General features: G+C 46.2%; 1 protein-coding gene across 1 annotated transcript in view; it reads right to left on the reverse strand.

Annotated features, from left to right (window-relative positions):
• The window catches only part of KIF14 (kinesin family member 14), a 49,872-nt gene that overhangs the window by 9,135 nt on the left and 15,281 nt on the right, over nt 1–25,456 (reverse strand). Inside the window, exons 11-24 of the mRNA XM_047755311.1 lie at nt 24,630–24,777; nt 24,287–24,350; nt 23,424–23,608; nt 20,003–20,105; nt 18,843–19,003; nt 16,911–17,058; nt 16,094–16,246; nt 14,652–14,778; nt 12,261–12,354; nt 11,224–11,356; nt 7,703–7,803; nt 2,687–2,781; nt 577–801; nt 224–405 (exon numbers count right to left, since the gene is read on the reverse strand). Of these exons, the coding sequence (XP_047611267.1) occupies nt 224–405; nt 577–801; nt 2,687–2,781; nt 7,703–7,803; nt 11,224–11,356; nt 12,261–12,354; nt 14,652–14,778; nt 16,094–16,246; nt 16,911–17,058; nt 18,843–19,003; nt 20,003–20,105; nt 23,424–23,608; nt 24,287–24,350; nt 24,630–24,777 (1,919 nt within the window). The remainder of the gene's footprint in view (nt 1–223; nt 406–576; nt 802–2,686; nt 2,782–7,702; nt 7,804–11,223; nt 11,357–12,260; nt 12,355–14,651; nt 14,779–16,093; nt 16,247–16,910; nt 17,059–18,842; nt 19,004–20,002; nt 20,106–23,423; nt 23,609–24,286; nt 24,351–24,629; nt 24,778–25,456) is intronic.

Consider the following 25,456-nt stretch of genomic DNA (forward strand, 5'->3'; position numbering starts at 1 on the left):
ATATGTGTAGATCACGGGAACTGCTAGTGCCCAGCACACAGAAAGCCCTGGAAAGTCTCAGTTCAATCAATCAGTTATTAAACACCAAGAGTCTCAGGATTTCAACCCAGAAAGCGCCTCTGAAAATCCTATGGGTCTAATTTTGGGCAAGACGAGAACAGGAGAAAGTCAGCAGATACTTCCGGAGCCAACGAACTCTACGGCCAATCAGAGATCACTTTACCTGCAGAAACACCTGTAGGCAGGCGCCCAGGTTCCGCACCTCCTGTCTCAGCTCGTCCGGCAGACCCTCAGGGCCGGCGCCAGGCAGGACGCCGCTCAGCCAGTGTGTCACCAGCACCGCAAGCTGTTCGAAAGCGCTTGCTACCTGGACAGCGAGGTACTGGTTTGCTCGATCAGAGAACACTTAGAAAGAAGAAGAAACGTCATGAGAAGACATCATCTCCGGATAAAAGAACTCGCGTATGAACGCCATGAAAACACTGAGAAGACTCAGCACAGGCCTGCGGGGACAGACACTCAAAGCAGCACAGAAGACAGTGGTTCCCATGAGTGGGTAAAGCTGTGGTTGCTTACGATTACAGGGGCCGTCTTCGTCCTGCTCCCCATGGGCCTTGGAAATTGCAAGTACCACATCGTGGATTTTAAGGAAATTACGAATCAGGCTGTCTGCCATGGTGTTTTCTTCATCATAACTCTGTCCCAGAAGCTCTAATGATGAACCGATCAATTCTTTGCAAACTCCAGGAAGGAAGGATTCTGCTGACGCTGGGGAGACGTGGCTTGAGTTCCCCAAGACGCCTGTGCCGACAGAAAACAGCCACCTCAATACTTCCCAGCAAATGCATCAGTGCAAGCAATTACAGAGCACGGGTCCCGAGTCCTGAGGAGCCTCTCCTGTTTCTGTGCACCCTCATTTCTCTGTGCCAAAGTGAGAATGTGCCACGGAGGGAGTCGTTACCCCCCTCTCAACAGCATCACTCCAAAGGCTGGTCACTATGGATACAGATAACAGCGGATATCATGTACCACTGTCTTCATCTCCTTTTTTTTTTTTTCTCTTTTCCTTTTGAAGGGCTACACCTGCGGCACATGGAAGTTCCCAGGTTAGGGGTCGAATCAGAGCTGCAGCTGCTGGCCTACACTCCAGCCATAGCAACACCAGATCCGAGCCACGTCTGTGACCTACACCACAGCTCACAGCAACGCCGGATCCTCAACCCACTGAGTGAGCCCAGGGATAGAACCTGCATCCTCCTGGATACTAATCGGGTTCTTAACCCGCTGAGCCATGATGGGAACTCCCTTAATCTCCTTTTCACTTTTTGGTAACATCTAAGGAACTGTGAGTTGGTGAAAACAATGGCAGTTACATAAAATAAAGTAATATAAACACAATAAATACAAGTAAAATAGGTTAATTAATTCATAAGCTGGAAAAGCAGGCAGTAACAGGGCAGGCAACATTAAAAGGAACATCTCATGATGTTTCCGTCGAGGCGCAGTGGTTAACGAATCCGACTAGGAACCATGAGGTTGCGGGTTCCGTCCCTGCTCTTGCTCAGTGGGTTAAGGATCCGGCGTTGCCGTGAGCTGTGGTGTAGGTCGCAGACTCGGCTTGGATCCTGTGTTGCTGTGGCTCTGGTGTAGGCCAGTGGCTACAGCTCCGATTGGACTGCTAGCCTGGATACCTCCATGTGCTGCAGAAGCAGCCCTAGAAAAGACAAAAAGACAAAAAGACAAAAAAAAAAAAAAAGAACACAGCCCCTGAAAGTAAGAAGTTCAGATACTTGCTTGACTTTCCAAAGCTGGACCGTGCCCCCACCCCCACCCCTGCATCTCACCCCACCTGTCACACCCTCCCACACACACACAAACATACACACAGCCACCCAGGCGGGGTTCACACCCAGGGCACATGCGGATTTCCAGCTCCCCCTTTGAAAACTGCAAACGAGGCCTCTTGTTTGTCCAACTTCCTCTTAATATTTTCGTTTTTTAAAAGGCCCCTCAAAAAAAAAAAAATGACCCTTGAAGAGACAGGTTCAGTTATCTGGAAAAGATACCTTTATAAAACATCTTACTCTTAAATTATAATGAATAAATACGTTGCAACCACAGATATATGACCTTTTATTCTGCTGGTAAACAAAGAGCCTACAGCACGTTTGGTTTTACCTTCGATTTTAAAAGTAGTAGGATAATAATTATCTTCCTAAAAGAAAAAAAACTTAGTGTCTTTAAAGTCAAGATGAGATATTCTTTTTTTATGGACACTCCACGGAAACCTTTATCAAATAGTATTACACTGCACGGCGATTTTAATACTCCGTTTACATAGGCGTAGAGTGTACATATCTTGAGTGTACAGCTGGACTTGTACAAACGTGTGCACCAAGCAACCCCACTCGAATCAATGCATGCAGCATGGCCATCACCCTTTCCGGCAGGCTCCCTCATCACCCACCACTCTATCCTGAAGGACGAATATCTCACGTACTTGTGAATGTACACACAGCGCCAACATCTGAGGCAGACCTTCCACCAAAGGCTTTGAATGACATCAGAGAGCAGAGTTCAGATGCAGGGCAGCCCTCGTCCACCCTCCTGTTTTCAGGAGACGAGGCAGCGGGAGAGCAGAGACTGGCGCCCCTCCCAGCACTCGACTAAATCTGCGGACAAGTACCTGCTGGATGGGAAGAGCGCAGATCCTGGGCCGAGCGGGCCTCTAGGCCCTGCAGGCAGCCGGAGACCCTCCGGTTCTTCATCAGACTCCTGCTCCTGGAAACGGAGGAATCACCGATGAGCAGCTCTGCCGAATGGCATCGCGCCGCGGAGGACACTGCCTTTTCAATTCTCTGAAGAAGTGGACATCCACGTGCATGTCTTCCACAGGCACACTTTCATTGCGGGTTAAATTCATCTGGATCATTCAGCAAGAAGTCCACTCTTTACAGGTATTATTCTAAGCCTATGGTTAACTGAGTGGAGTAAATATTTACAGCATACAGCTGACCCCCGAATTCAGGGGCTGGAATGCCGACCCTGCGCACAGTTGGAAGTCTACGTGTAACATGTACAGTCACCTCTGCACACGAGTGTCCTCCAGATCCTCAGATTGAACCAGCGCCCCCCCCAGCCCCCACCGAGCATTTACTACTGAAAACCCACGCTGTTCCAGGGCCAACTGTCCTATGATTTACAGGCTCTGGATACTGCGGTCAAACACACAACACAGCTTCTGGGCGAATGGAGCTGCAGGTCCACAGGAAAGAGAGAAATAAGGCAAATAATTACACTAACGTGCCTTTCTGAGAGCACAGAGGACTTCAGAGTGGCGGGGGGGTGGTCTCTGGGGAAGAACTTGGCTGAGAGCCTGGACTTCCCCCACCACCCCACCTTCCCCCTACCCCCTGGCACGGACACTGCAGGCTGAGCCAGAGTTGCCAGAAGGCAGGCTGGGGCGGCTGAAAGGGGCACCAGGCCGAGGGAGGCTGGTGATAGAGGAACCAACTGAGGGCAGGGCCACTGTCTGGGACCCACCGCGGGTGCCAACCAAGGGAAAGTGGCTTGACCCTGAGCCGGTATCCCAAGGAGGGTTCTAGACAGGGAGCCGGTCAGGGTGAAGGTTTGTATGCGCTGAGAAGTGTAGACAGCAAAAGGGAGGAGGTGCCTGAGATTCTGCATCACGAGCTTCCTCCCCCGCCTCCCCGCCCCCCAACCTAGAGGGGAAGCACTTGTTGCCCCCCCCCCCCCACACACACACACACACGCCCTTGAGTGGGATGGGCTATCTAGCTGTTGTGCTTCCATATCACCACTTGGGGGCCAGTTCTCTAAACCCCAACTCCAGCCCCGGAGAGTCGGTGACACTCTCGAGCTGTGGCCCAGATCCGGGTCCTGTGGCCCCTGGCAGTCTTTCTTCACAGGAGGCCCTACTACCGTTGGTGATGCCAAGAAAAACAGTATTTGTTGAAAAGATTGTGAAACAAGTATTCCATCTGTGGTCATCTAAATGTTTCAAATATAAGCTCCGCCCATGAATTCCTACCAGGAAAGCACAGAATGATACCTGGTTAATAGGGAGAGAAACCACCAGTTCTCCCAGGCTACAGTGTTCTTACTCAGTGAAAGGGAACATGCTGGGGTCCCACTAAGTCTGAACCAGGAGGGCTGAGTCTGTCCATTCTGTTGCGGTTAAACAATGCTTCAACTCCAAGTAGAAAATGCTTGCCACCTTCCTTTCAAAGAATTTTTACTTAACATCAGGGGAAATTTTGCTTTTAACTGTCGACAGCACACATCAAAATTTACAGGCAGCCTGACCCGTCTGTTTCATTGCAGAACAACTGTGGCATATCATTGCCCAGAAGCGGCTCCATGATTTAGAATCCGTCCGTCTCCACTACCTGCGGGCGCTCTCAGAGTTTGCAATGCTGTCTGTCATCAACATTCGTACAAGGCTGAAACGTCACATGTAAGGCTTCTGACCAAGAGCTAGTCATGTTTTGAAAAAAAAAACCAACCGTATCTTTAAATTATAGAAGTTCTCAAAAACAGCTCTGCCAAATGAAAACGCCTGATTTCAAAATCTTAGAAAATGTTGTTTTGATTTTTCGGTAACAATGGAAACTTCTAGTGACTCTCTAATGAACCTAAAAGTCAGCAGGATATAAGATGTGGATCGCTGACTTTCCATAGGCTAAATTTTTAAGGTGAATAATTAATGCTCCTTTGTGATCCACAATCCTAAGCACACAGAGTGCGTATCTGTTTATACTAAGCAGCAAGAAACCAGTAATTTTCGAATCGAAAGCAGTTTGTAAATCACACGCTCCTGACTCCGCAGGTCTGGTTTGCATTTCGGGAGGCTGTCCCTCTAGGCTGGTGGAGGTGTCCCAAGCCCTAAGGACCAGTGAGCTCGTCTGAGCGCCAGAGGCCGACTCTACTGTGAAGTCCTCGAGACAAACCACTTGAAGATGCTGAAACAGGGATGGGGCAGGGCATGACCTTTAAAGAACGACTGAGCCCCAGAGGACATGACGGTCCAAGCTGGCAGAAGACTTCCAGTGACCTTGAGCTCAGTACACGCTCCCTGGAACCCATCAGCATCTTTGTGACCACACACAGGTGCCAGGACAGTTCCAGACAGGACCAGAAAAGGCCAAAAAGTGGGCAGAGGCCCAATTCCTGGAAACCACACCCCGTCTCCAAAACAGCTGGAATAATCCTCCCATAATCACCCAGCCCATAAAAACTCACCGCCCAGTACCTCAGGGCCGCTCACCTCCTGAGACAGACCTCACTCTGTCTAAGGAGAGTCTTTCTCAGTAAACCTACTTGTTAACTACACTCTGCCTCCCGCCGAATTCCTTCTGCGCTGAGACATCGAGACCCTAGGCTTCAGGGTGTGCCATTTCAGTTAGAGGTGGGCTCGAGTCCCTTCTGAGCTGTGTGGTCTCCGTGTTGCTGCTTGTTGGTGCTGGATCGCAATCACGCCAAGACTTCACAGCATTCTGTGCTCGCCAAGCGCCCAGCAGGAAGAGCGTCTGCTGACTGCACAGCCATCCAGGCAGCTGGGCTGCAGGCCCCTGGCCTCACCCCTCACAGCTCTGCTCTCCATCGGTCCACACCAGAGACCACTTGGTCCCAGGACAGGGCCCCTCCTTACAGACAAGGACACGGAAGCCTCCAGGGCTCACGTCCTGGGCCTCTGCTACTTGGGGCACAACAGGGACCCAGGTCAGGTGGGACCTGTGACTTTTCCTAATAACTGCTCTGTAAGGGAGACACAGGGAGCTCAGCATCTGTCTAAAGTACCTGCTCTGTATGTCCCTCAGCCTGAAATACCTGGCTGTTCTGTACAGAACATCTAAGTGTCTGGCTTGTTACATCTTGGCTACTTCTTAACTCTAGCTGAGCAGTTAGACTTCAGTAAACAAAGGGAAAAGGTTGTTATTAAGTAGTTCCACCTCTTAGAGGATATTAATTATATCTAAATTTAAATTTAATTAAATTTAATATCAATGAGTTTGGGGTTCCCATTGCGCCTCAGCAGTAACAAACCCGACTAGTATCCATGAGGACACAGTTACAATCCCTGGCCTCGCTCAGTGGGTTAAGGATCCCGCGTTGCCGAGAACCGTGGTGTAGGTCACAGATGCTGGTCAGATCCCGAGCTGCTGTGGCTGTGGTATAGGCTGGCAGCTGTAGCTCCGATTCGACCCCTAGCCTGTGAACCTCCACATGCCACAAATGTGGCCCTAAAAAGAGAAAAAAAAAAAAGTTTAAAATGTGCGTGGTCAGGAGTTCCCTTGTGGCTCAGCAGATTAAGGATCTGGTGTTGTCACTACTGTGGCACAGGTTCGATCCTTGCCTGTGGAACTTGTACATGCCCCAGGTGCAGCCAAAATAATAATAAAAAATAATAATAAGCATGGTCAAAACCAAGAAAGGCCTAAAAAGGTTTAGAACCCCAACAGATTCTGAGCTGTGGCCGAAGGTGATGAAATTAAAACAAATCTTAACCAGAAAGGTGCTATTCTTGCCTGTGCAACACAGAGGCCACACAGCACAGCAGACAGGAAGCTCAGGATCTCTGAACCAGCTCCTCCTCCTAACAGCTGCATGACCCTGGACAAGTCACTTAATCTCTTTAAATCCTCAGTCACCTCATCTGTAAAATGGGGGTGAGGACGGCAGACCACCCCCTGCCTGGCATGCAGTCAGCACACGCTCTCGAGGACGATGATGCTTTTGTGGGTGAAATGCCAGACTTTACATCCTGAAAACATCTGAATCCCTTCTTTGAAGCTTTAGACCTTTGAGTAACAAACTCAGCAAGTCGACAATAACCTCCTTCCACTTCTCACCTCGGGGACCGTGCTCTCCCCCAGGTCATGCTGAGACCAGGGCCCACCCTGCAGCCCTGCATCACCGTCACCCCCTCACCAGCCCCTGAGGCCCAGGATTCTGCCTCCCAAATGCGGACAAAGCCTGCCCTCCTCGCCAGCCCCCTGCCCACCCCAGCTCAGGTCTCCACCACCGGCTCTTGGCCCTGGAGTCCTCCAGGCCTGGCCTCTGACACATGGGGTATTCTTATTTCTCTTCATACCCTCAGGACACGGGAGTCTGGTTTAAAAACCAAACAAAGGGGCTAAACTAGTTCCAAGACGAAGGCCTTTCTATTATACCATGTGCCTCTTTATAATCGAAGCATCTGCGGTCTAAGCAGAACCAGTTTTTACTTGAAAAGCATCTATTCACTGCGCAAGTCCTCCATGCGGTGGTGAATAAGCAACATCCATCACGTACGGAAGCCCCTGTCGCATGGTTTACTGTTCTGAGGTGCTCAGACGAACCTGACTGCACTTCAGCCTCTATAACCCACAATAAAGTATCTCAGAACACACTGAGGTTTTGAGAAAGGGTAATTCAGCGTAATAAACCCTGTTCATTTTTGTAGGAAATCAGATTTATGCTATTCTAAGTTGCTCTTAAAATGTACATGGTAACACACTGAGGACTTTTTTCCCTGTTCTAACTGAGTGCTAAGCAATTTAATGCTCTAAGTGTAACTTGATCGGTAACACACTGGGAGCCGTTCACAGGTCACCATCAAGCCAACGGCTAGTTCTTCTAAAAAGGAAATGACACCTGTGTGCACCCAGAACAAGAAAGCCGGCAACAGCAAGGTCCTCACCGCCTTCTGGAGAACGAGGAGGCTGGAACGTTTGTGATGTCTGGTTCCCATTCATCTTCGGGATCGCAAAAGGCGTCGTCACTCCTGTTACCACCGTGACTCTACAAAAAATAAAACATAACGTTTCTAATAATTAGGGGTTAAAAATGTCTGGCAACTAAGAAAACAAAATGCTTAAAACTTTGTTGCATTTATGAAATTAGCAAAGTACAGGTTATTTGATAAAAAGCTAAGAAAAACTGTATCCTGGATAAAACTTAAAAAGATTACAGGACACTAAGAATTACAGTAAAAGAGATCTACTAATAAAAGCAGTAGACATTATCAGCTCACCTTAAAATAATAAACTTTGGATGAAGAAGACACAGGAAAAGCAAAAAAGATAGAATCCTCAGGAGAGAAATAAAAGGATAATCTGACATGAAAATTCAGTCACTTCCTGGTTGAATAGATTGATCAGGATAATAACCTACATTTAACTGAAACATTTAAGGCAATGCCAGTTAAAGTCCTAGCAAAACACTAGACTTTGATCCAGAAACAGTATAATCGTACGGAAAAATAGGTAAAGACTATGGCAACAAACAGTCGAAAATAGGATATAAGGTAATTACCCACTGGATTTTAATGTATAGGTCAAGGCAAGAATTATCAAAGGCCATCAGTGCAATTTTTGGCTGTTCTAATTATGAAAACAATTCACAGTTATGGTCGAAAATTTGGAAATTATTAGTATAAATAAACACAAAGAAAAAACTTAAACCACTCCAAAAAATCCTCAGTTCGAGGTAAACACTGTTCGTGCTTTGGTGTGATTCCATCCAGGCTTTGTATTTTTCTATTATGAATATACACTGCATTCCTGGAATTATCTCTATTAACCATGGTATAAGGACTCTTTAAATATAACTTTGGGTTTGACTTACTAATGGCTCATTCAGGATTTTTACAGCTGTGTTCATTTCAAGATGGGTTTGTAGTTCTCTTCTGAATCATCTTTTCAGTTTTTGTTTGTTTTGACTTTAGTGTGTTATTCTACCTCATAATTTTGACATTCTCTACTCTTTGCTATGCTCTAGAATAGTTTAAATGGAATAGGATTTATCTGCTCTCTGAAGGTTCAAAAGTGCTTACTTATGAAATTGACTGGCATCAGCATCTCTGTTTTTCTCTATTTTTTTTTTTCAGGCTAGTTCTTTGACAAACTTTCCAATTGATTGCCTGGTGATTCATTAAAACAACGTGCATCATTTATCTTTTTCTAGAAAAACCTTTTCTTTCTAGAAAATCATTAGACTTAGCATAAAATTTTACATAAAAATGTAACATAATTTTAAAATGTTTTCGTGATCTTTATTTAAATGCCATGCACATTCCTAAAATCACATGTTCATCTTTTCAAAGAGCCAGAGCCTGAGTTTACTAATGCTGATTTATCAATTATTGCTTTTCTGTTTCGTGATCCCTTCAATTGCTCGCCTTTGTTTTAGTTTATAATTTTCTAGATTGAGTTAACTATTTGGCTGATTTTCATTTTTCTATTAAATAATTCATGCATTAAGGCTATAATCTGACAGCATCTTGTACATTTTTACATGTAAGACCTTCAGGGGGGTGGGGGGATGTGCTGGGGTTGTGGGATGGAAATCCTGTGAAATTGGATTGTGATGATCATTACACAACTACGGATGTGATAAATTCATTGAGTAATAAAAAAAAACAAAAACAAACAAACAAACAAAAAAGACCTTCATTATTGTTATTACCTAAGAGTATAGAATATAATTCCATATAAAGTTACATTATTTAGAGGTGAGATAATTGACAAATAGTAGCAACTATTTATTTATTTATTTTAATTAAAATTTTTTTTTTTTTTTTTTTTACAGCTGCACCTGCAGCATATGGAAGTTCCCAGGCTAGGGGTCGAATCACAGCTACAGCTGCTGGCCTACACCACAGCCATGACAATGAGGGATCCAAGCCACGTCTTTGACCTACACCACAGCTCACGGCAACACCGGATCTTTAACCCACTGAGCAAGGCCAGGGATCGAACCCACATCCTCATGGATCCCAGTCGGGTTTGTCAACCACTAAGCCACGAAGGGAGCTCCCTATTTATCTTAATTTTTTTTTTTGGCCACACCCAAGGTATACGGAGGTTCCTGAGCCAGGGATCAAATATGAGCTGCAGTTTCACCCTATCCCACAGCTGCAGCAATGCCAGGTACTTAACCCGCTATGCCACAGAGGGAACTCCACACAGTAGCAACAATTTAATATGTGCTGCAACTGTTTCTGAATGTTTCAGGGATAAGAAGATAATCACACAGAGAGAAACTAGCTTTAGGTTCATACTCCTCACAGTACACTGCCATGTGTTCTATGACTCAAAGATATAAACACTTTAAATAAAATTACAAGAAAGCGCAGAGAAGTGGACACTGTTTCAGTAAGAAGATCTTCGGATTAATAGATTCAAATATGCAAAATTAAAAATGACCGCATAACAAAATGAAACCAAGGAAAAGTCAATATAACGGGGGGCGGGGGGGGTGCAGGGGAGGAGGAGGTGCGGGGTGGGGGGGAATGTAGACAATAAGTATAACATAAAGGTTTATTAGCTAAGTATGTTAACCATCCTTACAGATATTAGCCTATCACCCCCATTTCACTTGCCACAAAATTCTAAGGACAAAAATATGAACACACACTTTGCTAATAAGGAAACAAAAAATCAAATCCTCAGATTCACTAGTTATTAAAATGGAAATGACAACAAACCAGTGACATTGGTAAATGGCAATATTTCTGGCAAGCAAACTGTCAGTGAGCAAAATATAACAGAAACTTCTTATTTTTGGTATAATTTTAGAAAACTGAAGTCAAAGAAATGAGACATTAAAAACTAATATGTGCAGAGTTGGGACTCAAAGCAGCGAACAACGGAAAGCACACAAAAGCATAGGAATGGGGAAACGTAAATGCAATTATGTACAAGTGCACATTGTGGATGGAGTTCCCGCTGGGGTGCAAGGGGATCAGCGGCGGCATCTCTGCAGCACCAGGATGCTGGTGTGGTCCCTGGCCCAACACACTGGGTTAAAGGATCCAGTGTTGCCACAGCTGGGGCATAGGTCACCATTGCAAGCTCGGATCTGATCACTGGCCGGGGAACTTTATTTGCTGCAGGGCAGCCAATAAAGGGGGAAAAAAAAAACCAAAACACACATTATCAGGCAATGAAGATGACTGCACCGATGCAAACTGCCTTATGTCCATCAAATCTTTCTTAAGTTTAAATGTCAAGTTTTAAAAACACACAATTATAGCTGAATAGATTTCAGCACTAAATTTCTCTACATCATTATAACGATATTAAAACCCATCCAATCCTTTCTACAGGCAAAAGCAAAGTAAAAGCATGTAATTGTTAATACTGCTTGCTTTGGGTAATGTGGATTGCCTTATTTTTTTTACCTCAAAAAGTTTATAGAGATTTTAATAAAATTCCAAACCTCATAAAGTTCTTTCATTGCCGCAAGCTTAGATTCAAACTTTTCTAGACTCCAAACAGTGGAGATCCCTAGTTGCAGGTTTCGAACCTGGATACAAGTGTCAGAACTGCTTCCTTTATCTCCTACTTCATGTCTGGAAGAAAAATACCAAAGGGAAAAATGCTTATCCTAAAACATACATAACTGAGAAGAATTTTCTTAATTAGAATAACTCCCATAAAAATTCAATCCACAGACTAAATCTCTCCATAGTTAGGTATTTTTGTTATTATAATCATGCCTACTATGTACTACGTTAAAATAACTTCTCATATAAAAATGTTTTAAATTTTAAAAACTCTAGGAGTCTGCCTGTGGTGCAGCAGGTTAAGGATCTGGTGTTGTCACTGCAGTGGCTCAGGTCACTCAGTGGGCACAAGTTCTATCCTTGGAGTGAGAACGTCCATATGCTGCAGACACGGCCAAAAAATTTTTCTTTAATATTGCATACCCCTTTTATTATTTTTTTTAAAATTTTTTGGTCTTTTTAGGGCCACACCCTAAAAAGTGGCATTACAGAGGTTCCCAGGCTACAGGTCCAATCGGAGCTGTAGCCGTGGCTTACAGCACAGTCACAGCAACGCCAGATCTGAGCCACATGTGCGAGCTACACCACAGCTCATGGCAATGCCAGATCCTTAACCCACTGAGCGAGGTCAGAGATCAAGCTGTATCCTCATGGATACTAGTTAGATGTGTTTCCACTGAGCCACGGTGAGAACTCCACATATCCCTTTAAAATGTGGAATACAGATACATTTTCAACTCAAATGAAATTTTAATGAATTCCTAAAGCATCTAAAATTACTCTTTTTATAAAATGTTCTAGAATGTTGACTGTGAAAGCCTTTTTCATCCAGAGCAAGCTCTGAGAGGGGAGCCTGAAGTGCCTGGAGGACTGACACTGGCCCGTTCCAGGACAGGCACGTGGAGATGCTAAAACAGAAAGTCACACGCAGGGCAACGAGAACGACTTCAGCAATAAGCTAGGTACTCACCTGCCAAAAACGTAATTCTTTTTTAACTTGTTGCTGATGGCATTGGCTTCCTGAATCATCAGGGAGAGCTTCATGCAGCTCCAGTTTGGCTGAACTAGTAGAAGCACAGAGAGAGTGTTCAGAAAAGACCCGAGCATGACACACACCTCCCGGCAGGACAAGTCTGGGGAAAAACCGACTTCAGCCCGACGGCTTCCACTACGCATCCCAGGAGGTAGAGTGATTGCTCAGCAGCTTCTCTTCAACCTCACTGGGGAAATAAAAGAAGCTTCACAGAAAATGAGGTCTTTGCCTGTGCAGGCATGGGAGATGCTGATTGATTGAAAGTATCGGGTAAAGTATGCCTTAACGTACATAGAACCCCAGTCTTTTAAATTTTGCCTGAAATTTGAAAAACAGATACACAGAGATATAGACATATACCAAGGCATTTAAAACAATTTCCGTCTACAATCCCATGCTCCTAATTTAAGACTTTATCATAAACATTTCCTAAATTGGTCAGTCAAGCCTGTAGCTAGTATTCCATTAAAAACATTTTTTTTTTTGGAAGGACAAAATTTATTATTCACATGGATCCTAAAAAATCAAGTGTTCATTGCAAAGCACTGTCTTAGGACCTAAGAGGAATAAAGAGATGCATTAATACAACGTAGTTATGGAGTTCTCTAAGGTTCTGTGGGGTAAGGAGCCAGTGTTGTTACTACAGCAGCTCTGGTTGATGCCTGGCCTGGGAACTTCCACAAGCCATGGGTGTGTGCGGCTCCAACCCCCAAAAAAGTTTTAAAAAATTACAATGTAGTTATTCCTTTCAATGGCTAGAAAGAGCATTAATAGTTTGGACATAATTTAAAAACAGACATTACAGAACTCTGGGCTTGGATGGCAGGCACTCTGCAGGAAGAGGCAGAGGAACCACATAAGGAACAGCCTAGAAAACAGTCAGCAAAACCCAGATCCTGGGAAATTCTAGAGGTCAATAACCCGACTTCCGGAATTCCAAACCCAATATATGTAAAAATGAAATAATCGAGGACATTTGAATATGGACAGGATAGCTGATGAGAGCAAGAAATTACTACCAACATTTTTAGGGATGATAATAATATCAGAGCTGTGCTTCAGGGAGTGATGAGAAAGAGAGAAAGAAGAGTCCTGATCTAACTTAGGGCTGCAGAGTGAAGTGTTTACAGATCGAATGACAGGACTGCTGAGTCTGGCTCTGGAACAGTCCTTGGGGGCGGGGCACTGAGCTCTGCTGGAACGAAACTCAACCTGTGGGGGTGACGGGTGAAGCTGGATAATAAGCATGTAAGCGTTTATTGTAGTGATCTCTCTACCTTCATAGTTTGAGATTTTCTATAATTAAAAAAAAAAAAAGTTTACAGGCGTTCCCGCTATGGCACAATGGGATCAGAAGCATCTTAGGAGCTGCTGGGACACAGGTTCGATCCCTGGCCCACAGTGGATTAAGGATCTAGTGTTGCCACAGCTGCAGCTTAGGTCACAACTGTGGCTCAGGCCTGATCCCTGGCCTGGGAACCCCATAAGCTGCCGGGTGGCCAAAAAAACAAAAAGTTCACATTAAACACATGCTAAGTTCTAGCTAGGAATGTAGAAATGCACACACACACACACACACACACACACACACACAAATAATAACTTCCGAGAAAGAAAATGAAGTACCCAATGATTAAGCACAATTTAGATACTAATTCTAATAAAATAAGAGTTAAGGATTAGATTAGGACATTTAAAAAACAATACACATTCAAATAATACTTGGAATTTTGTTTACCATTTTGCTATATTCTAACTAAATATTCTAAAAAGTCAATCTTGGGAGTTCCCGTTGTGGCACAGTGGTTAATGAATCCGACTAGGAACCATGAGGTTGCGTGTTCGATCCCTGCCCTTGCTCAGTGGGTTAAGGATCCCACGTTGCCGTGGCTCTGGCATAGCCTGGCAGCTACAGCTCCGATTAGACCCCTAGCCCGGGAATATCCCATATGCCGTGGGAGCGGCCCAAGAAATGGCAAAAAGATGGAATAAATAAATAAATAAATAAGTAAATAAATAAATAAATAAAATAAAAAATAAAAAGTCAATCTTCTAAAAATAAGCATTTGTACAAATTTATCTAGTTCCAGAAAAGTCAGCAACATCTAGAACAAAACTTTTGCTTTTGGCCATGCCCATGCAGAAGTCCCGGGCCAGGGACTGAACCCACACCACAGCAGTGACAGGGCCAGATCCTTAACCACTTGACCACCAGGGAACTCCTAGAATAAAACATTTTGAATATACAAAGATAACTAACATTTTGTAATTACAGGAAATAACACACATAACTGTAGAAAGTGCCTGCTAAGATCATCATATACTCACTTGTCAAAGTTTTATCCCTGTTACTCTGATTTTGCTGTAGAAGTTGGACTTCCTTAGCAATTCTTTGTTTCTCAATTTCTAAAGCTTCCAGGATTTTTGCATGGCGGATCCTGTGGTCTTCCAACGCCTAATTGATATCCATCCGCAGAGAGTCAAACACAAGAATATGCAAAGAGAGGAATTCTCAAGTCAGGCTGATAATGGTAACACACTATATAACTCTCCTTTCATTGCACATGTTTTACGAAGCATAAGAGGCTTTTAGAAAAAGATTTATAAAGCATTGTTATAAAATGATTTTTTTTTTCCTCCACAACAAAATCATAGGAATGTTTGATGGCATAGATTGGTCTTTTTCTTCCAATGGACAGGAGCATAAAAACCATCCGGAAAAAAAAAGAAAAAAGAAAAAACTACTCAAAAAAGCCTACACATTTGTTGACTACATTAAAAAGTTAAAGTTAAGACACCAAAAAGCTGCATTTGACACAAAAAAGCCATATAACAACAACCCACTAGTAATAACTTTTCATGATTTGGATAGTTCTGTTTCTGTGACCAGCCCTTGTGTTCTAGAGCTGGCTAATTCGTGTATTATCACCGGATTACAGTACCAGTAGTTTGGGGTTACTGGGAGTATTTACTTCTGCCCCCAATCCCTCCCCAACTATAAACTCAGGAAAAGAAAGAAAACTGCGATTTGAGAGTAAAACCTTAAGACACAAGAAACCAAAGCCAAGATGAACGCAGTATCCATCAGAACCCACTGCAGGCTGCTCAGAACGGATTCTAGGCGCGGCCTCAGAGGTCCTCGCCTGCAGTCCTGGACGGGCCTGAGATCTGCGAGCCACCAGGAGCTACTGCTGCTGCGGGCCCAGCACGTGGACAGCCACGGACACAGACAGGGAACGGCCAAGCGCTGACAGCATCAGCACAACCGCATCCGGGTTTTCTACATCGGTCGTGTGAACTTGGCTAATGTGAGCTGCCCTTGAAAGAGGCCTCTGTGCTCAGCGAGATGACAGAGGTCAGTGCCTTCCCTCCCGAGGCGACAAGGTCCTGCCATAGGGCCCTGGGGACTGAGACGGGCACGTGGCTGCTTGCTGCTCCTCCCCAGAGCCCAGATATAACGGGTACAAGAGCCAGGCCACCTTCTCTCCAAGTGTCCTGCCTGGTATCACCTCCCTTTGCATCGCTGGGTGGGAGCGACCCCAGGATCGCTGTGAATGCGGGGAGAGAGCCTGCTAGAACCTGCTGGAACTAACAACTCTGTCTGCAAGATGCTGTGGGTGGCAGGTCTGAGGACAGACGCTTCTAGGCAAGAACAGCCTCCTGGCCGGCCGACTTGGAGCCGGTTGGCGCCCATCAATATAACATTGGTTCTTTTAAAAAGAACCCCCTTTTCCTCAAGGCAGCTCAAGCCAGCTGTCAAGGGAAATTACCTGTTTTGTGGCCAAAGCCTCCATTTCTAGCCGCTTTTTGTTCACGTATATTTCCTGCTCGAAACGCTGCTTTGCCTTTTCTAACTCCTCAATTTTGTGATTAGCCTTTTGGTTATTTATTTCCTGCATTTTCTTCCTCTGAGATTCTTCTTTCTGTAAAGATCAATAATACAAAATAAATAGGGAGCAAACACAGAGCGGTTCTTCCCAACTGATACCCGAAAAGTACTAAAGTCCCTTTTTAAAAACATCAGTGCCCAAGAAAGTGACTCAAAAGCGACTCAGGGGCCTGGGTCCTCTCAGCCTCAGTCAGGCTGACGAATCCAACTTAAACCAAAGGACCCCGATCCCACCTTTCAGAGGTTCCCTGCTGGGAGTTCCCGTCGTGGCTCAGCGGAAAGGAATCTGACTAGCATCCATGAGGACACAGGTTCGATCCCTGGCTTTGCTCAGTGGGTTAAGGATCTGTTGTTGCCATGAGCTGTGGTATAGGTCACAGACACGGCTCGGATCCTGCATGGCTGTGGCTGTGGCTGTGGCGTAGGCCGTCAGCTAAGCTCTGATTCAACCCCTAGCCTGGGAACCTCCATATGCCGCAGGTGTGGCCAAAAAAAAAAAAAAAAAAGGGCTGCTGGGAGGCAGCTTTGCCAGCAAACGCAGGGAGCCAGGGCCAAGGGTGGGGCCGCCCTGCTCCCCCCACCCCCACCTGCAGCCTCTGCTCCCCTCTGACCCCCTACCCTCACCCCCACCTGCACAGAGACACTGGTTTCCAGCCGACACCCGGGGTGCAGAGAGAGAGAACAACTCTGCTTCTTACCAGTTCTGCTTCTAGGACTTTTATCTTGCTTTCGTACGCAGCTTTCTGAGAGGAGAGCTCTTGCTGAGCCATTTCTCTTACAATCTGAATCCCTTGCATCATCTCCTCCTTGGCTTTCAGCTGCGCCTCTTTGATCTCGGCCTCAAGGCTACAAAGCAGCAAGAAGGCACAGGCTCAGGGTCAAGAACTTTTCACACACTGCAACAGTTCCTAGCTGTAGTAAGATGTTTCCAGGGAAACAAAAGTGCAAATCTCAAAACTTAATTTGACATTCTGCCAATGGTGTTCCTAAATTCTTATTAGCTTTAGAACTATTTACACAAAGAAAATATAAAAGGATGAAAAGCTGCTTGTTTCTAACTTAGTAACAATTGGAGAGGCCTGATATTTAATCAAATTTTTTTTTTTTTTGTCTTTTTAGGGCCGCACCCACTGTATATGGAGGTTCCCAGGCTAGGGGTCAAATCAGAGCTGCAGCTGCCGGCCCACACCACAGCCACAACAATGCAGGATCCAAGCCTTGTCTGTGACTGACACCACAGCTCACAGCAACACTGGATCCTTAACCCACTGAGCAAAGGATCAAACCTGTGCTCTCATGGATTCGTTTCCACTGAGCCATGATGGGAACAAATTTTTTTTTTTTTTTTTGGCCATGCCCACAGCATGCGGAAGTTCTTAGGCCAGGGACTGAACGTCAATATCTTTCAATTCATATTTAGGTCACAGATTAGGAACACATTGAAATGACTCTAAAAGCATGATAAGCAGAGATTATACCATATTTTTTAGAAACATCTATATTAATTTTGTCAGCAGACTGGCAGGGGGTGGGGGGCAGCCAGGGTCCCCAAGACAGAGAACCAGCGTGGTTCCCTGGACATAACAGAATCCCCTTTCCTAAGCCGTGGTGATCCTGAATGGGCCTCTGTCACACTGATCTCAAGGAACAAAAGAACACCCGCCATCAGGCCGAGAAGTAACAGCGGCAAAGACCATCCACCAGAGGTAAGGACTCTGGCTTGTTTCCACGGTAAAGATTAGCCTGAAGCCCCAACCTCCAGATCAGCAGGGACCTGAGAGAGGTCAGTGACCTTTTCTGACTCTGGTGACATCAATCTGCTGAAGAGAGGACTCTGTCCCTTTCCAGGCCCTTCATGAATATGCATGAGCCTGCAGCTTAAAGCCTCCCGGGTCTGGCTGTGGGAGACGGGCTTTGGGCAAGGCCCCGGTGGTCTCCTTACTGCTGTTCCCTCGGCCCCAGCCCTGGCTTGGTTGTCCTTTGGCTCCACACCCACCAAGAGGCAGAGCCAGTTTGGGGATAACACTTAGACATTTTGAGAAGTCAAAACATTAAATTAACTTTGTGACCTTTTAATATGGGGAGGGAAGGAGTGATAATTATAGAAAAAAAAAAATTAACGCTTCTTCTCAAAAAAAAGTTAACGCTTGGGAGTTCCCCTCGTGGCTCAGCAGAAATGAACCCAACTAGGACCCATGAAGATGCGGGCTCGATCCCTAGTTTCACTCAGTGGGCTGAGGATCTGGCATTGCCACAAGCTGTGGTGTAGGTCGAAGACACGGCTTGGACCCTGCATTGCTGTGGCTGTGGCACAGGCTGGCGGCTGTAGCTCTCATTCGACCCCTTGCCTGGGAATTTCCATATGCTGCACATGCAGCCCTAAAAAAACAAACAAACCAAAAAAATGCTTAAACAATTGTACATATAGAAATTTCCACACCCAATTTTACCGAAAAAGAAAGAGAGCTGGTGGTGACCAGGGCCCGGAGGGAGGACATGGGGAGCTACAGGTTAGTGGGTCAGATGCTCAGCTGGGGAGACGAGAAAGTTCTGAGATGAGATGAGAAGGCTCTCCCCAGGCCTCTGCTCCACATCCATGGCACTTACCACTTCACAGCCACAGTACTTACTGTAATCTCTGGGCCGAGAGCAAGTCGTTTTTGGCACATTCGAAGTCTCTTGGCCCCTGGCTCATGAGCGCGTGTCTGCTGGAGGGCCGTTCCCCTCTCTGGACCTCTACTGGGTGGTTAAATCTAAAATAATGGTCTCCGCCAAGAATCAGCCGGTCACCCTAAAGCACACAAAAAAATGTATGGCCTGAGGTGAGTCTGCACCCCAAATTACATGGGACAATTCTTTATGCTCCACAGTTCACTATAACCTAGTACCACGCATGATAAACAGAAAAATCACAGCAACGAACATTAATTGGAGGCCTCTGTGTGCCAAGAGCTGTGACCACACTTGGTGGCCACATCCTCTCACGAGCATGCGCATTCCATCCCAGTTCTAGGGATGAGGAGAGCGGATGGAGCAGGGGGAGCAGTAACAATAGCAGCTCACTCTTTGTGACTCAGGTTCTTCCATCTGCTCCTCCCTGGGCCCTTCCTGAGAGACACCCTGATGCATGCTTGTTCTCCCAGCGCACTTATTCAAATGCTCTTGACACACGGTCACCCTGGCTTGGTGACTCTTTAAAGGTCACGCAGCTCACAGCAGGGCCGGGGCTTCCACCCCGTCCAGCCTGGATTCCACAGCCCAGCTCTTCAGGGACACGGCGATACTGCTGGGCAGCTTCCCAGGCGCAGGTCTTTGCACAGAGGAGGCAATTAGGGAGGTTACGGGAAAGAGGAGGCTGAAAACGGGAAGTCCTTCATCTCGTTCACCACTGGCCTTCAGAGCAGAGAACCCAGCTCAAAAAAAAAAAAAAAAAATGAATGCCCCTCAAAAAAAAAAAAAAAAAGTTGGCGTTCCCCTCGTGGCTCAGTGGTTAATGAATCCGACTAGGAACCATGAGGTTGCAGGTTCGATCCCTGGCCTGGCTCAGTGGGTTAAGGATCTGGTGTTGCCGTGAGCTATGGTGTTGGTCGCAGACGCAGCTCGGATCTGGCGTTGCTGTGGCTGTGGTGTAGGCCGGCGGCTACAGCTCCGATTAGAACCCTTAGCCTGGGCACCTCCATGTGCCACAGGAGCAGCCCTAGAAAAGGCAAAAAGACCAAAAATAAAAAAAAAAAAAAAAAGGTTGCCCCAAGTCCAACAATTTCTGCCCTGTCAGCAGCAGCCAACTTACATGATGCAGTACCGTGGGCTGGGAGATCAGCTTTCCATTTACGTAGGTCTTTGCTTCGCCGGCTGGGGTGACAGTCACTGTCCCGTCACAATTGTTGATGGTACTGCGAAGGGGGACACAAGAAAAAGGCAACACAGGCAGTCCTCCTTAGGTTACTCCTTTGGCGTGAAGGTGCTTATCAGTTTGTGACAACAACAACTTAGGATTCTCCTCTTTTCCTCCCAATTCGAATTTGAAGTTCTGGTGAAAAAGCCTGACTTCTCTAGAAATTCTATCCACCAGTGGTGGGAAAATTTTTCATTATAGGCCTTTTGATTATAACTACTTAAACGTCCCCCCAAATTAAAAAAAAAAATACACATAGACAAACATGAAAGAAAAATATATTAAAATATTGACAATGGCTTACTTATGGATGGAACAGTTTTAAGTGTTTTTGTTTTTACTTCCCTTACAGCCTAGTTTTACATATGAGTTTTAATACGGGAATGAACATTTTCCTCTCACGAAAAGCGGGTAGCATGGAAAAGGAAAAGCATGGAGATTAAAGCATACTCCTTGGTCATGATTAACTGGGCCCTGACTATAAGACGATGCTGCGGAAAATCAGCTGTAAATGCCATGCATCCCTTTGAGTCTTTGGAGACAGAAAACAGGAAAGAAACTCCAAAGTCCAAATGTCTTTGGATTAATTAGACAGAAATAAAGAGCAAACTGCAGTGAACTGAGCCCTAAACAAACACCTCTAGCTCTAGAGGAGGCACCAAGCTCTGCAATGAAAGAGCAGTAGTGTGTTTGAGTGCCTGGGGACGAGCACCTGAGAAGGACAGCTGGCCCTTGGCCTCCTGTCCTGACCAGGTAATGGTTTAAACAGCAACTTCTCTCTCCTAGTTCTTTTTTTTTTTTTTTTTTGGTCTTTTTGCCATTTCTTGGGCCGCTCCCGCGGCATATGGAGGTTCCCAGGCCAGGGGTCAAATCGGAGCTGTAGCTGCCAGCCTATGCCAGAGCCACAGCAATGCAGGATCTGAGCCGCGTCTGCAACCTACACCACAGCTCACGGCAACGCCAGATCCTTAACCCACTGAGCGAGGGCAGGGATCGAACCCACAACCTCATGGTTTCTGGTCAGATTCGTTAACCAGTGCGCCATGGCGGGAACTCCTCTCTCTCCTAGTTCTATATGCTCTGCCCTCATGAAGCTCAAGGTGCAGGGAGTAAGACAAACACTGAGCCTGTATTAAAAGGGAAACCCCAAGTGCCCGCAAGTGGGGACTTCCTGGTCCCCAACTTGACTCTCAGTGCTTTGGGGAGCACGTTCTGCATCTTTGGCACAAGGGTAAATAAGACAGGACTTATTTGCAACACTGGGTTAAGACAGAGAAAGCAATTAATAGGCGAGTAAGAGGATCAAAGGAATAGGAGCAGCACCACGCCAGGTTCAAAGACATCGCGGAGCTCAAATAACTAAGCCTGGGCAATGCTAGTGAGAAAACACACTGTATTTCTGGAAAGTTTTTGCGTGAACACTGTAGATCACACACACACAAAAAAAAACCCATATGTTATTTAATACATGGTATTGGTAGAATTAGTTATTCACACGGACGATAAATGAATTTAGATCCCACTTCACACCAAACAAAAAAATCCCTGCTACGTAGGGGACTTCAATCTGAAAGCAAAATTTCAAAACATTTAGAAGAGGGAGTTCTCATGGTGGCACAGCAGAAACAAATGCGACTAGGAACCATGAGGTCGTGGGTTCGATCCCTGGCCTCGCTCAGTGTGTTGGGGATCCCGTGTTGCCATAAGCTGTGGTGTAGGTCATGGATGAGGCTCGGATCCAGCATGTTTGTGGCGGTGGCTGTGGTGTAGGCCAGGAGCTGTATCTCCGACCAGGCCCCTAGCTTGGGAACCTCCATATGCCACAAGTGTGGCCCTGAAAAAAAAGACAAAAAGAAAAAAGAAAAAAATATTTAGAAGATAATTTAGGAGAATATCTCCATGACCTCCGTGTAGAAAGAGTTTCTTCAAAAAGACACAAGAACCGATAACCACAAAGGAAAACACAGATAAATGAATACACAACACTAAGAACTCTGATCCACCCAAAGGCACCTAACAGAGTGAAAAGGTCAGCCAAGCACTGGAAAACAGTTGCCACACATAAGACTCACAAAAGCTTGGCAACCAGAATATATAAAGAACTCCAAGAAATTATGGAGAAGAAAACAAACAATACAATTGAAAAACGGACAAAAGACATGAACAGGCAAGTTACAGAAAAGCAAACAAAAGTGGCCAATGAATATATGAAGATTATGAGTCAGGAAAATGCAAATGGAATCCCCAGCGAGATGCCATCTCACGTCCACCTGACAGTACTAAGTGTTGACGAGAAGGTGGGGTAACAGCCACCCCCAGTGCCAGGGACCTGACAATCATCCTGGAAGATGGTTTGAAATTACCTCGAAAGGGGATAAGCCCATATCCTATAGCCTACTCGTAGACTGACAACTGAAGAGGGCTTCCCAGGAATTCCCACTGTGGCTCGGGGAAACGAATCTGACTAGCATACATGAAGACCCAAGTTCAATCCCTGGCCTCACTCAGTGGGTTAAGGATCCAGTGTTGCCGTGAGCTGTGGTGTAGGTCGCAGACACGGCTTGGAACCTGTGTTGTTGTGGCTGTGGTGTAGGCCAGTGGCTACAGCTCCAATTCAGTCCCTAGCCTGGGAACCTCTGTATGCCTTGGGTGTGGCCCTAAAAAGAAAAAAAGAAAAAAAAGAGTGCTTCCCAAACTTGAGAATTAGTGTTACAGGGTGCGTGGAAAATCACCACACTCAAACCACCCACCGGGACAAAGAAAGGCCTGGCCACCTGGTTCCGAGGGACTGCCCTGAGGGCCCTGTCCCTTTATCACCCAGGAAACCTGCTCTGGAGAAGCCCTTCCTGTTGGTACCAGGAGATGCAGGACTGCGGGAGCCGAAGGCCAGAAACGACTGACACGCCTATGAGCAAAGCCAAGGGTAACCTCACACAGTTGGATACTTTGCAGGATCAACACGGGGAGATCTGGAAAACACGCTGGGGAGCTAAAAGAGTTTGCAATTACTATCACCCCAACAACATATGTAGTTGCGTTCAGTTCCTCGGAAGAAAATTTTTAAGTCTGTCAACCCAACCGGAAATCCTGCCACAGATGAAGGAGAGTCGTTTCCTTTCGTGCCTGCGATCGTACCTCCAAGAAAAGAACTTATCCCTCAGGCAAAAGACCAAGTGCACAGAATAGAAACAGAGCCTATGACACCGTTCCCATGTCACAGAACCCTGGGCACGCCTGTGTTCCCGGCCGCCAAGCCCTGACGGCTTCTCCCAGGGAGCAGGGGTGTCGGCATGGGAGACCCAAGGGAGCAGCGTACCAGTGATGGTCGGCGATCAGCACCCCCGACAAGCGAATGTCGTGCCTCGAGTCGGGCTTATCCTTCCCCACCGTGGTCGCTCCCTCCTTGATCACGTATAACAGGATCTCCGACAGCTGTGGGTCCTCGCTGAGATTGACCAGGTTCGGCAAGCGGTTGTCCATTTGCAACGTGATCCCTGCTTTCTAGGAGGAGTCAGAGAAAGGCTCACCCTCAACCAGAAGCACGAAACTGTGAAATCCACCGAAAAGCAACGGTCTCCGTTCAACAGTAAAATCAGGAAATTCAGTTTCTTAGAAACCCGCTCCTCGAGCTTCCCTGTGAGTGTGGCCACCGTCCTTCTTAAACTCCTGGCCCTGATGGCCCTGGGTGGCCCTGCCCGTCACCATCCTGAGCCCACTCGGGACCCCGTCCAGTGTCACAGGCCACACCTGCTGCACCACAGCCATCACCTCCACCTCCTGACGCCCTGTCAACAGCCCTCCTGTTTTCAGTCCTTCTCACGTCCCCTGCCGAGTGCATCCTACTGAATTCACACTCAAACGTCTCAAATGCCAGTTCCCTGGTCAAACACGTCTCAACGGTTTCCCACTTCCTACAGGATAAACCCCAAATTCCTTGGCCTGGAAATCGAGCCCTTAAGGAACTAACCGTAACGTGTCCTTCCAACCGCATCCCCTGCCCCGTGACCTCACACGAGCGCCCGCTGGGTCCTAATACTTCTTTATACGAATTCCCTCTATGGTGATGCTTCTTTGCACAGTGTCAGTACGCAGTGAGGAGTTCAGAAATTCAATCCGTATATTTAGCGGCATATTTCTTTGCAAATTTTCAAGCCAGTTTTGCGAGAGTTGAAATATTACCTGTAACTCCTTTGTGACTTGAAGTTTTCTTTGTTCAGCTTGTTCAAGTTTTTCTTTCCACATTCTTTCAAAGACAAGCGAAATAACAGAGTGAAAAATATGTGGGTGTATAAGATTGAAAAGCAAGAGGCAATCAATGCCGGTCAGGAAACCACTTCGGAATATTCAAAATGTGACCGTCTAGGGAGGAGCTTCTCTGTTCATGGGGGGGGGGCAGGTACAGGCCGACTCAGGAGCCTCCCCTCCCCCACGCCTCCCACCCCCCCCCCCACGCCCCTCTCCCGAGGCCAGTCCAATCTTTCCAGCCATGCGATGAGCATCTAAGGTAGCAACCAGAGCCCACCTCTGCATTTCTGCCATGTCCCTCTCCTGTTGGTGTAGCTTCATCCTTAAAGATGTTATTTCTTGCCGACAGAGCCTATATCGCTCAGGGTCAATATTTTGACTGTTTCTTCGAGCAGCTTTTAACTTTTCAATTTCTGCTTTCAATTCTAAATAAAAGTAAAAAGATGCAGGATTAATAACATTGCCATATAGTAGTTTCCAAGCTAGACATTATCCTCCAATCTTCTGTTTTATTTGAAGTTTTAAATACTACTAAGTAAAACAGCATACTTGCAGAAATTTTCATTTCATTACCTAAATCTCTACCTAACCTTAACCTGAAAAACTGCTCCCACATTAGTGACTCTTCCTCCCTCATAAACAGGATGGCCATATAATGCAGTGTCCAAAGGGGGGGCCTGCTGAGAAGGAGGGGGGACACTGTCAATGACCCTGTGATGACAGATGTAAACGAGAACCACCCCAGACCAACCTACTCCTGAGGGCCTGTTGGAGAACGAGCAAAGATTGCTCAAGCTGGAATCCAGAATATTTTTCTAAATTCTTTTTTTGTTTTACAGGGCCACACCTGCAGCATACGGAAGTTCCCAGGTTAGGGGTCAAATCAGAGCTGCAGCTGCCGGCCTACACCACAGCCGCAGCCACAGCCACCCAGGATCCAAGCCGAGTCTGCGACCTACACCACAGCTCACGGCAACGCCAGGTCCTTAACCCACTGAGCGAGGCCAGGGATCGAACCTGCGTCCTCATAGAGATGTAGGGTTCTTAACCCGGTAAGCCACTATGGGAACTCCCCAGCATACTCATTTTTAATGCCAGTGGTCC

This window comes from Phacochoerus africanus, chromosome 12, assembly GCF_016906955.1.
Source record: "Phacochoerus africanus isolate WHEZ1 chromosome 12, ROS_Pafr_v1, whole genome shotgun sequence".
NCBI classification, from domain to species: Eukaryota; Metazoa; Chordata; class Mammalia; order Artiodactyla; family Suidae; genus Phacochoerus; species Phacochoerus africanus.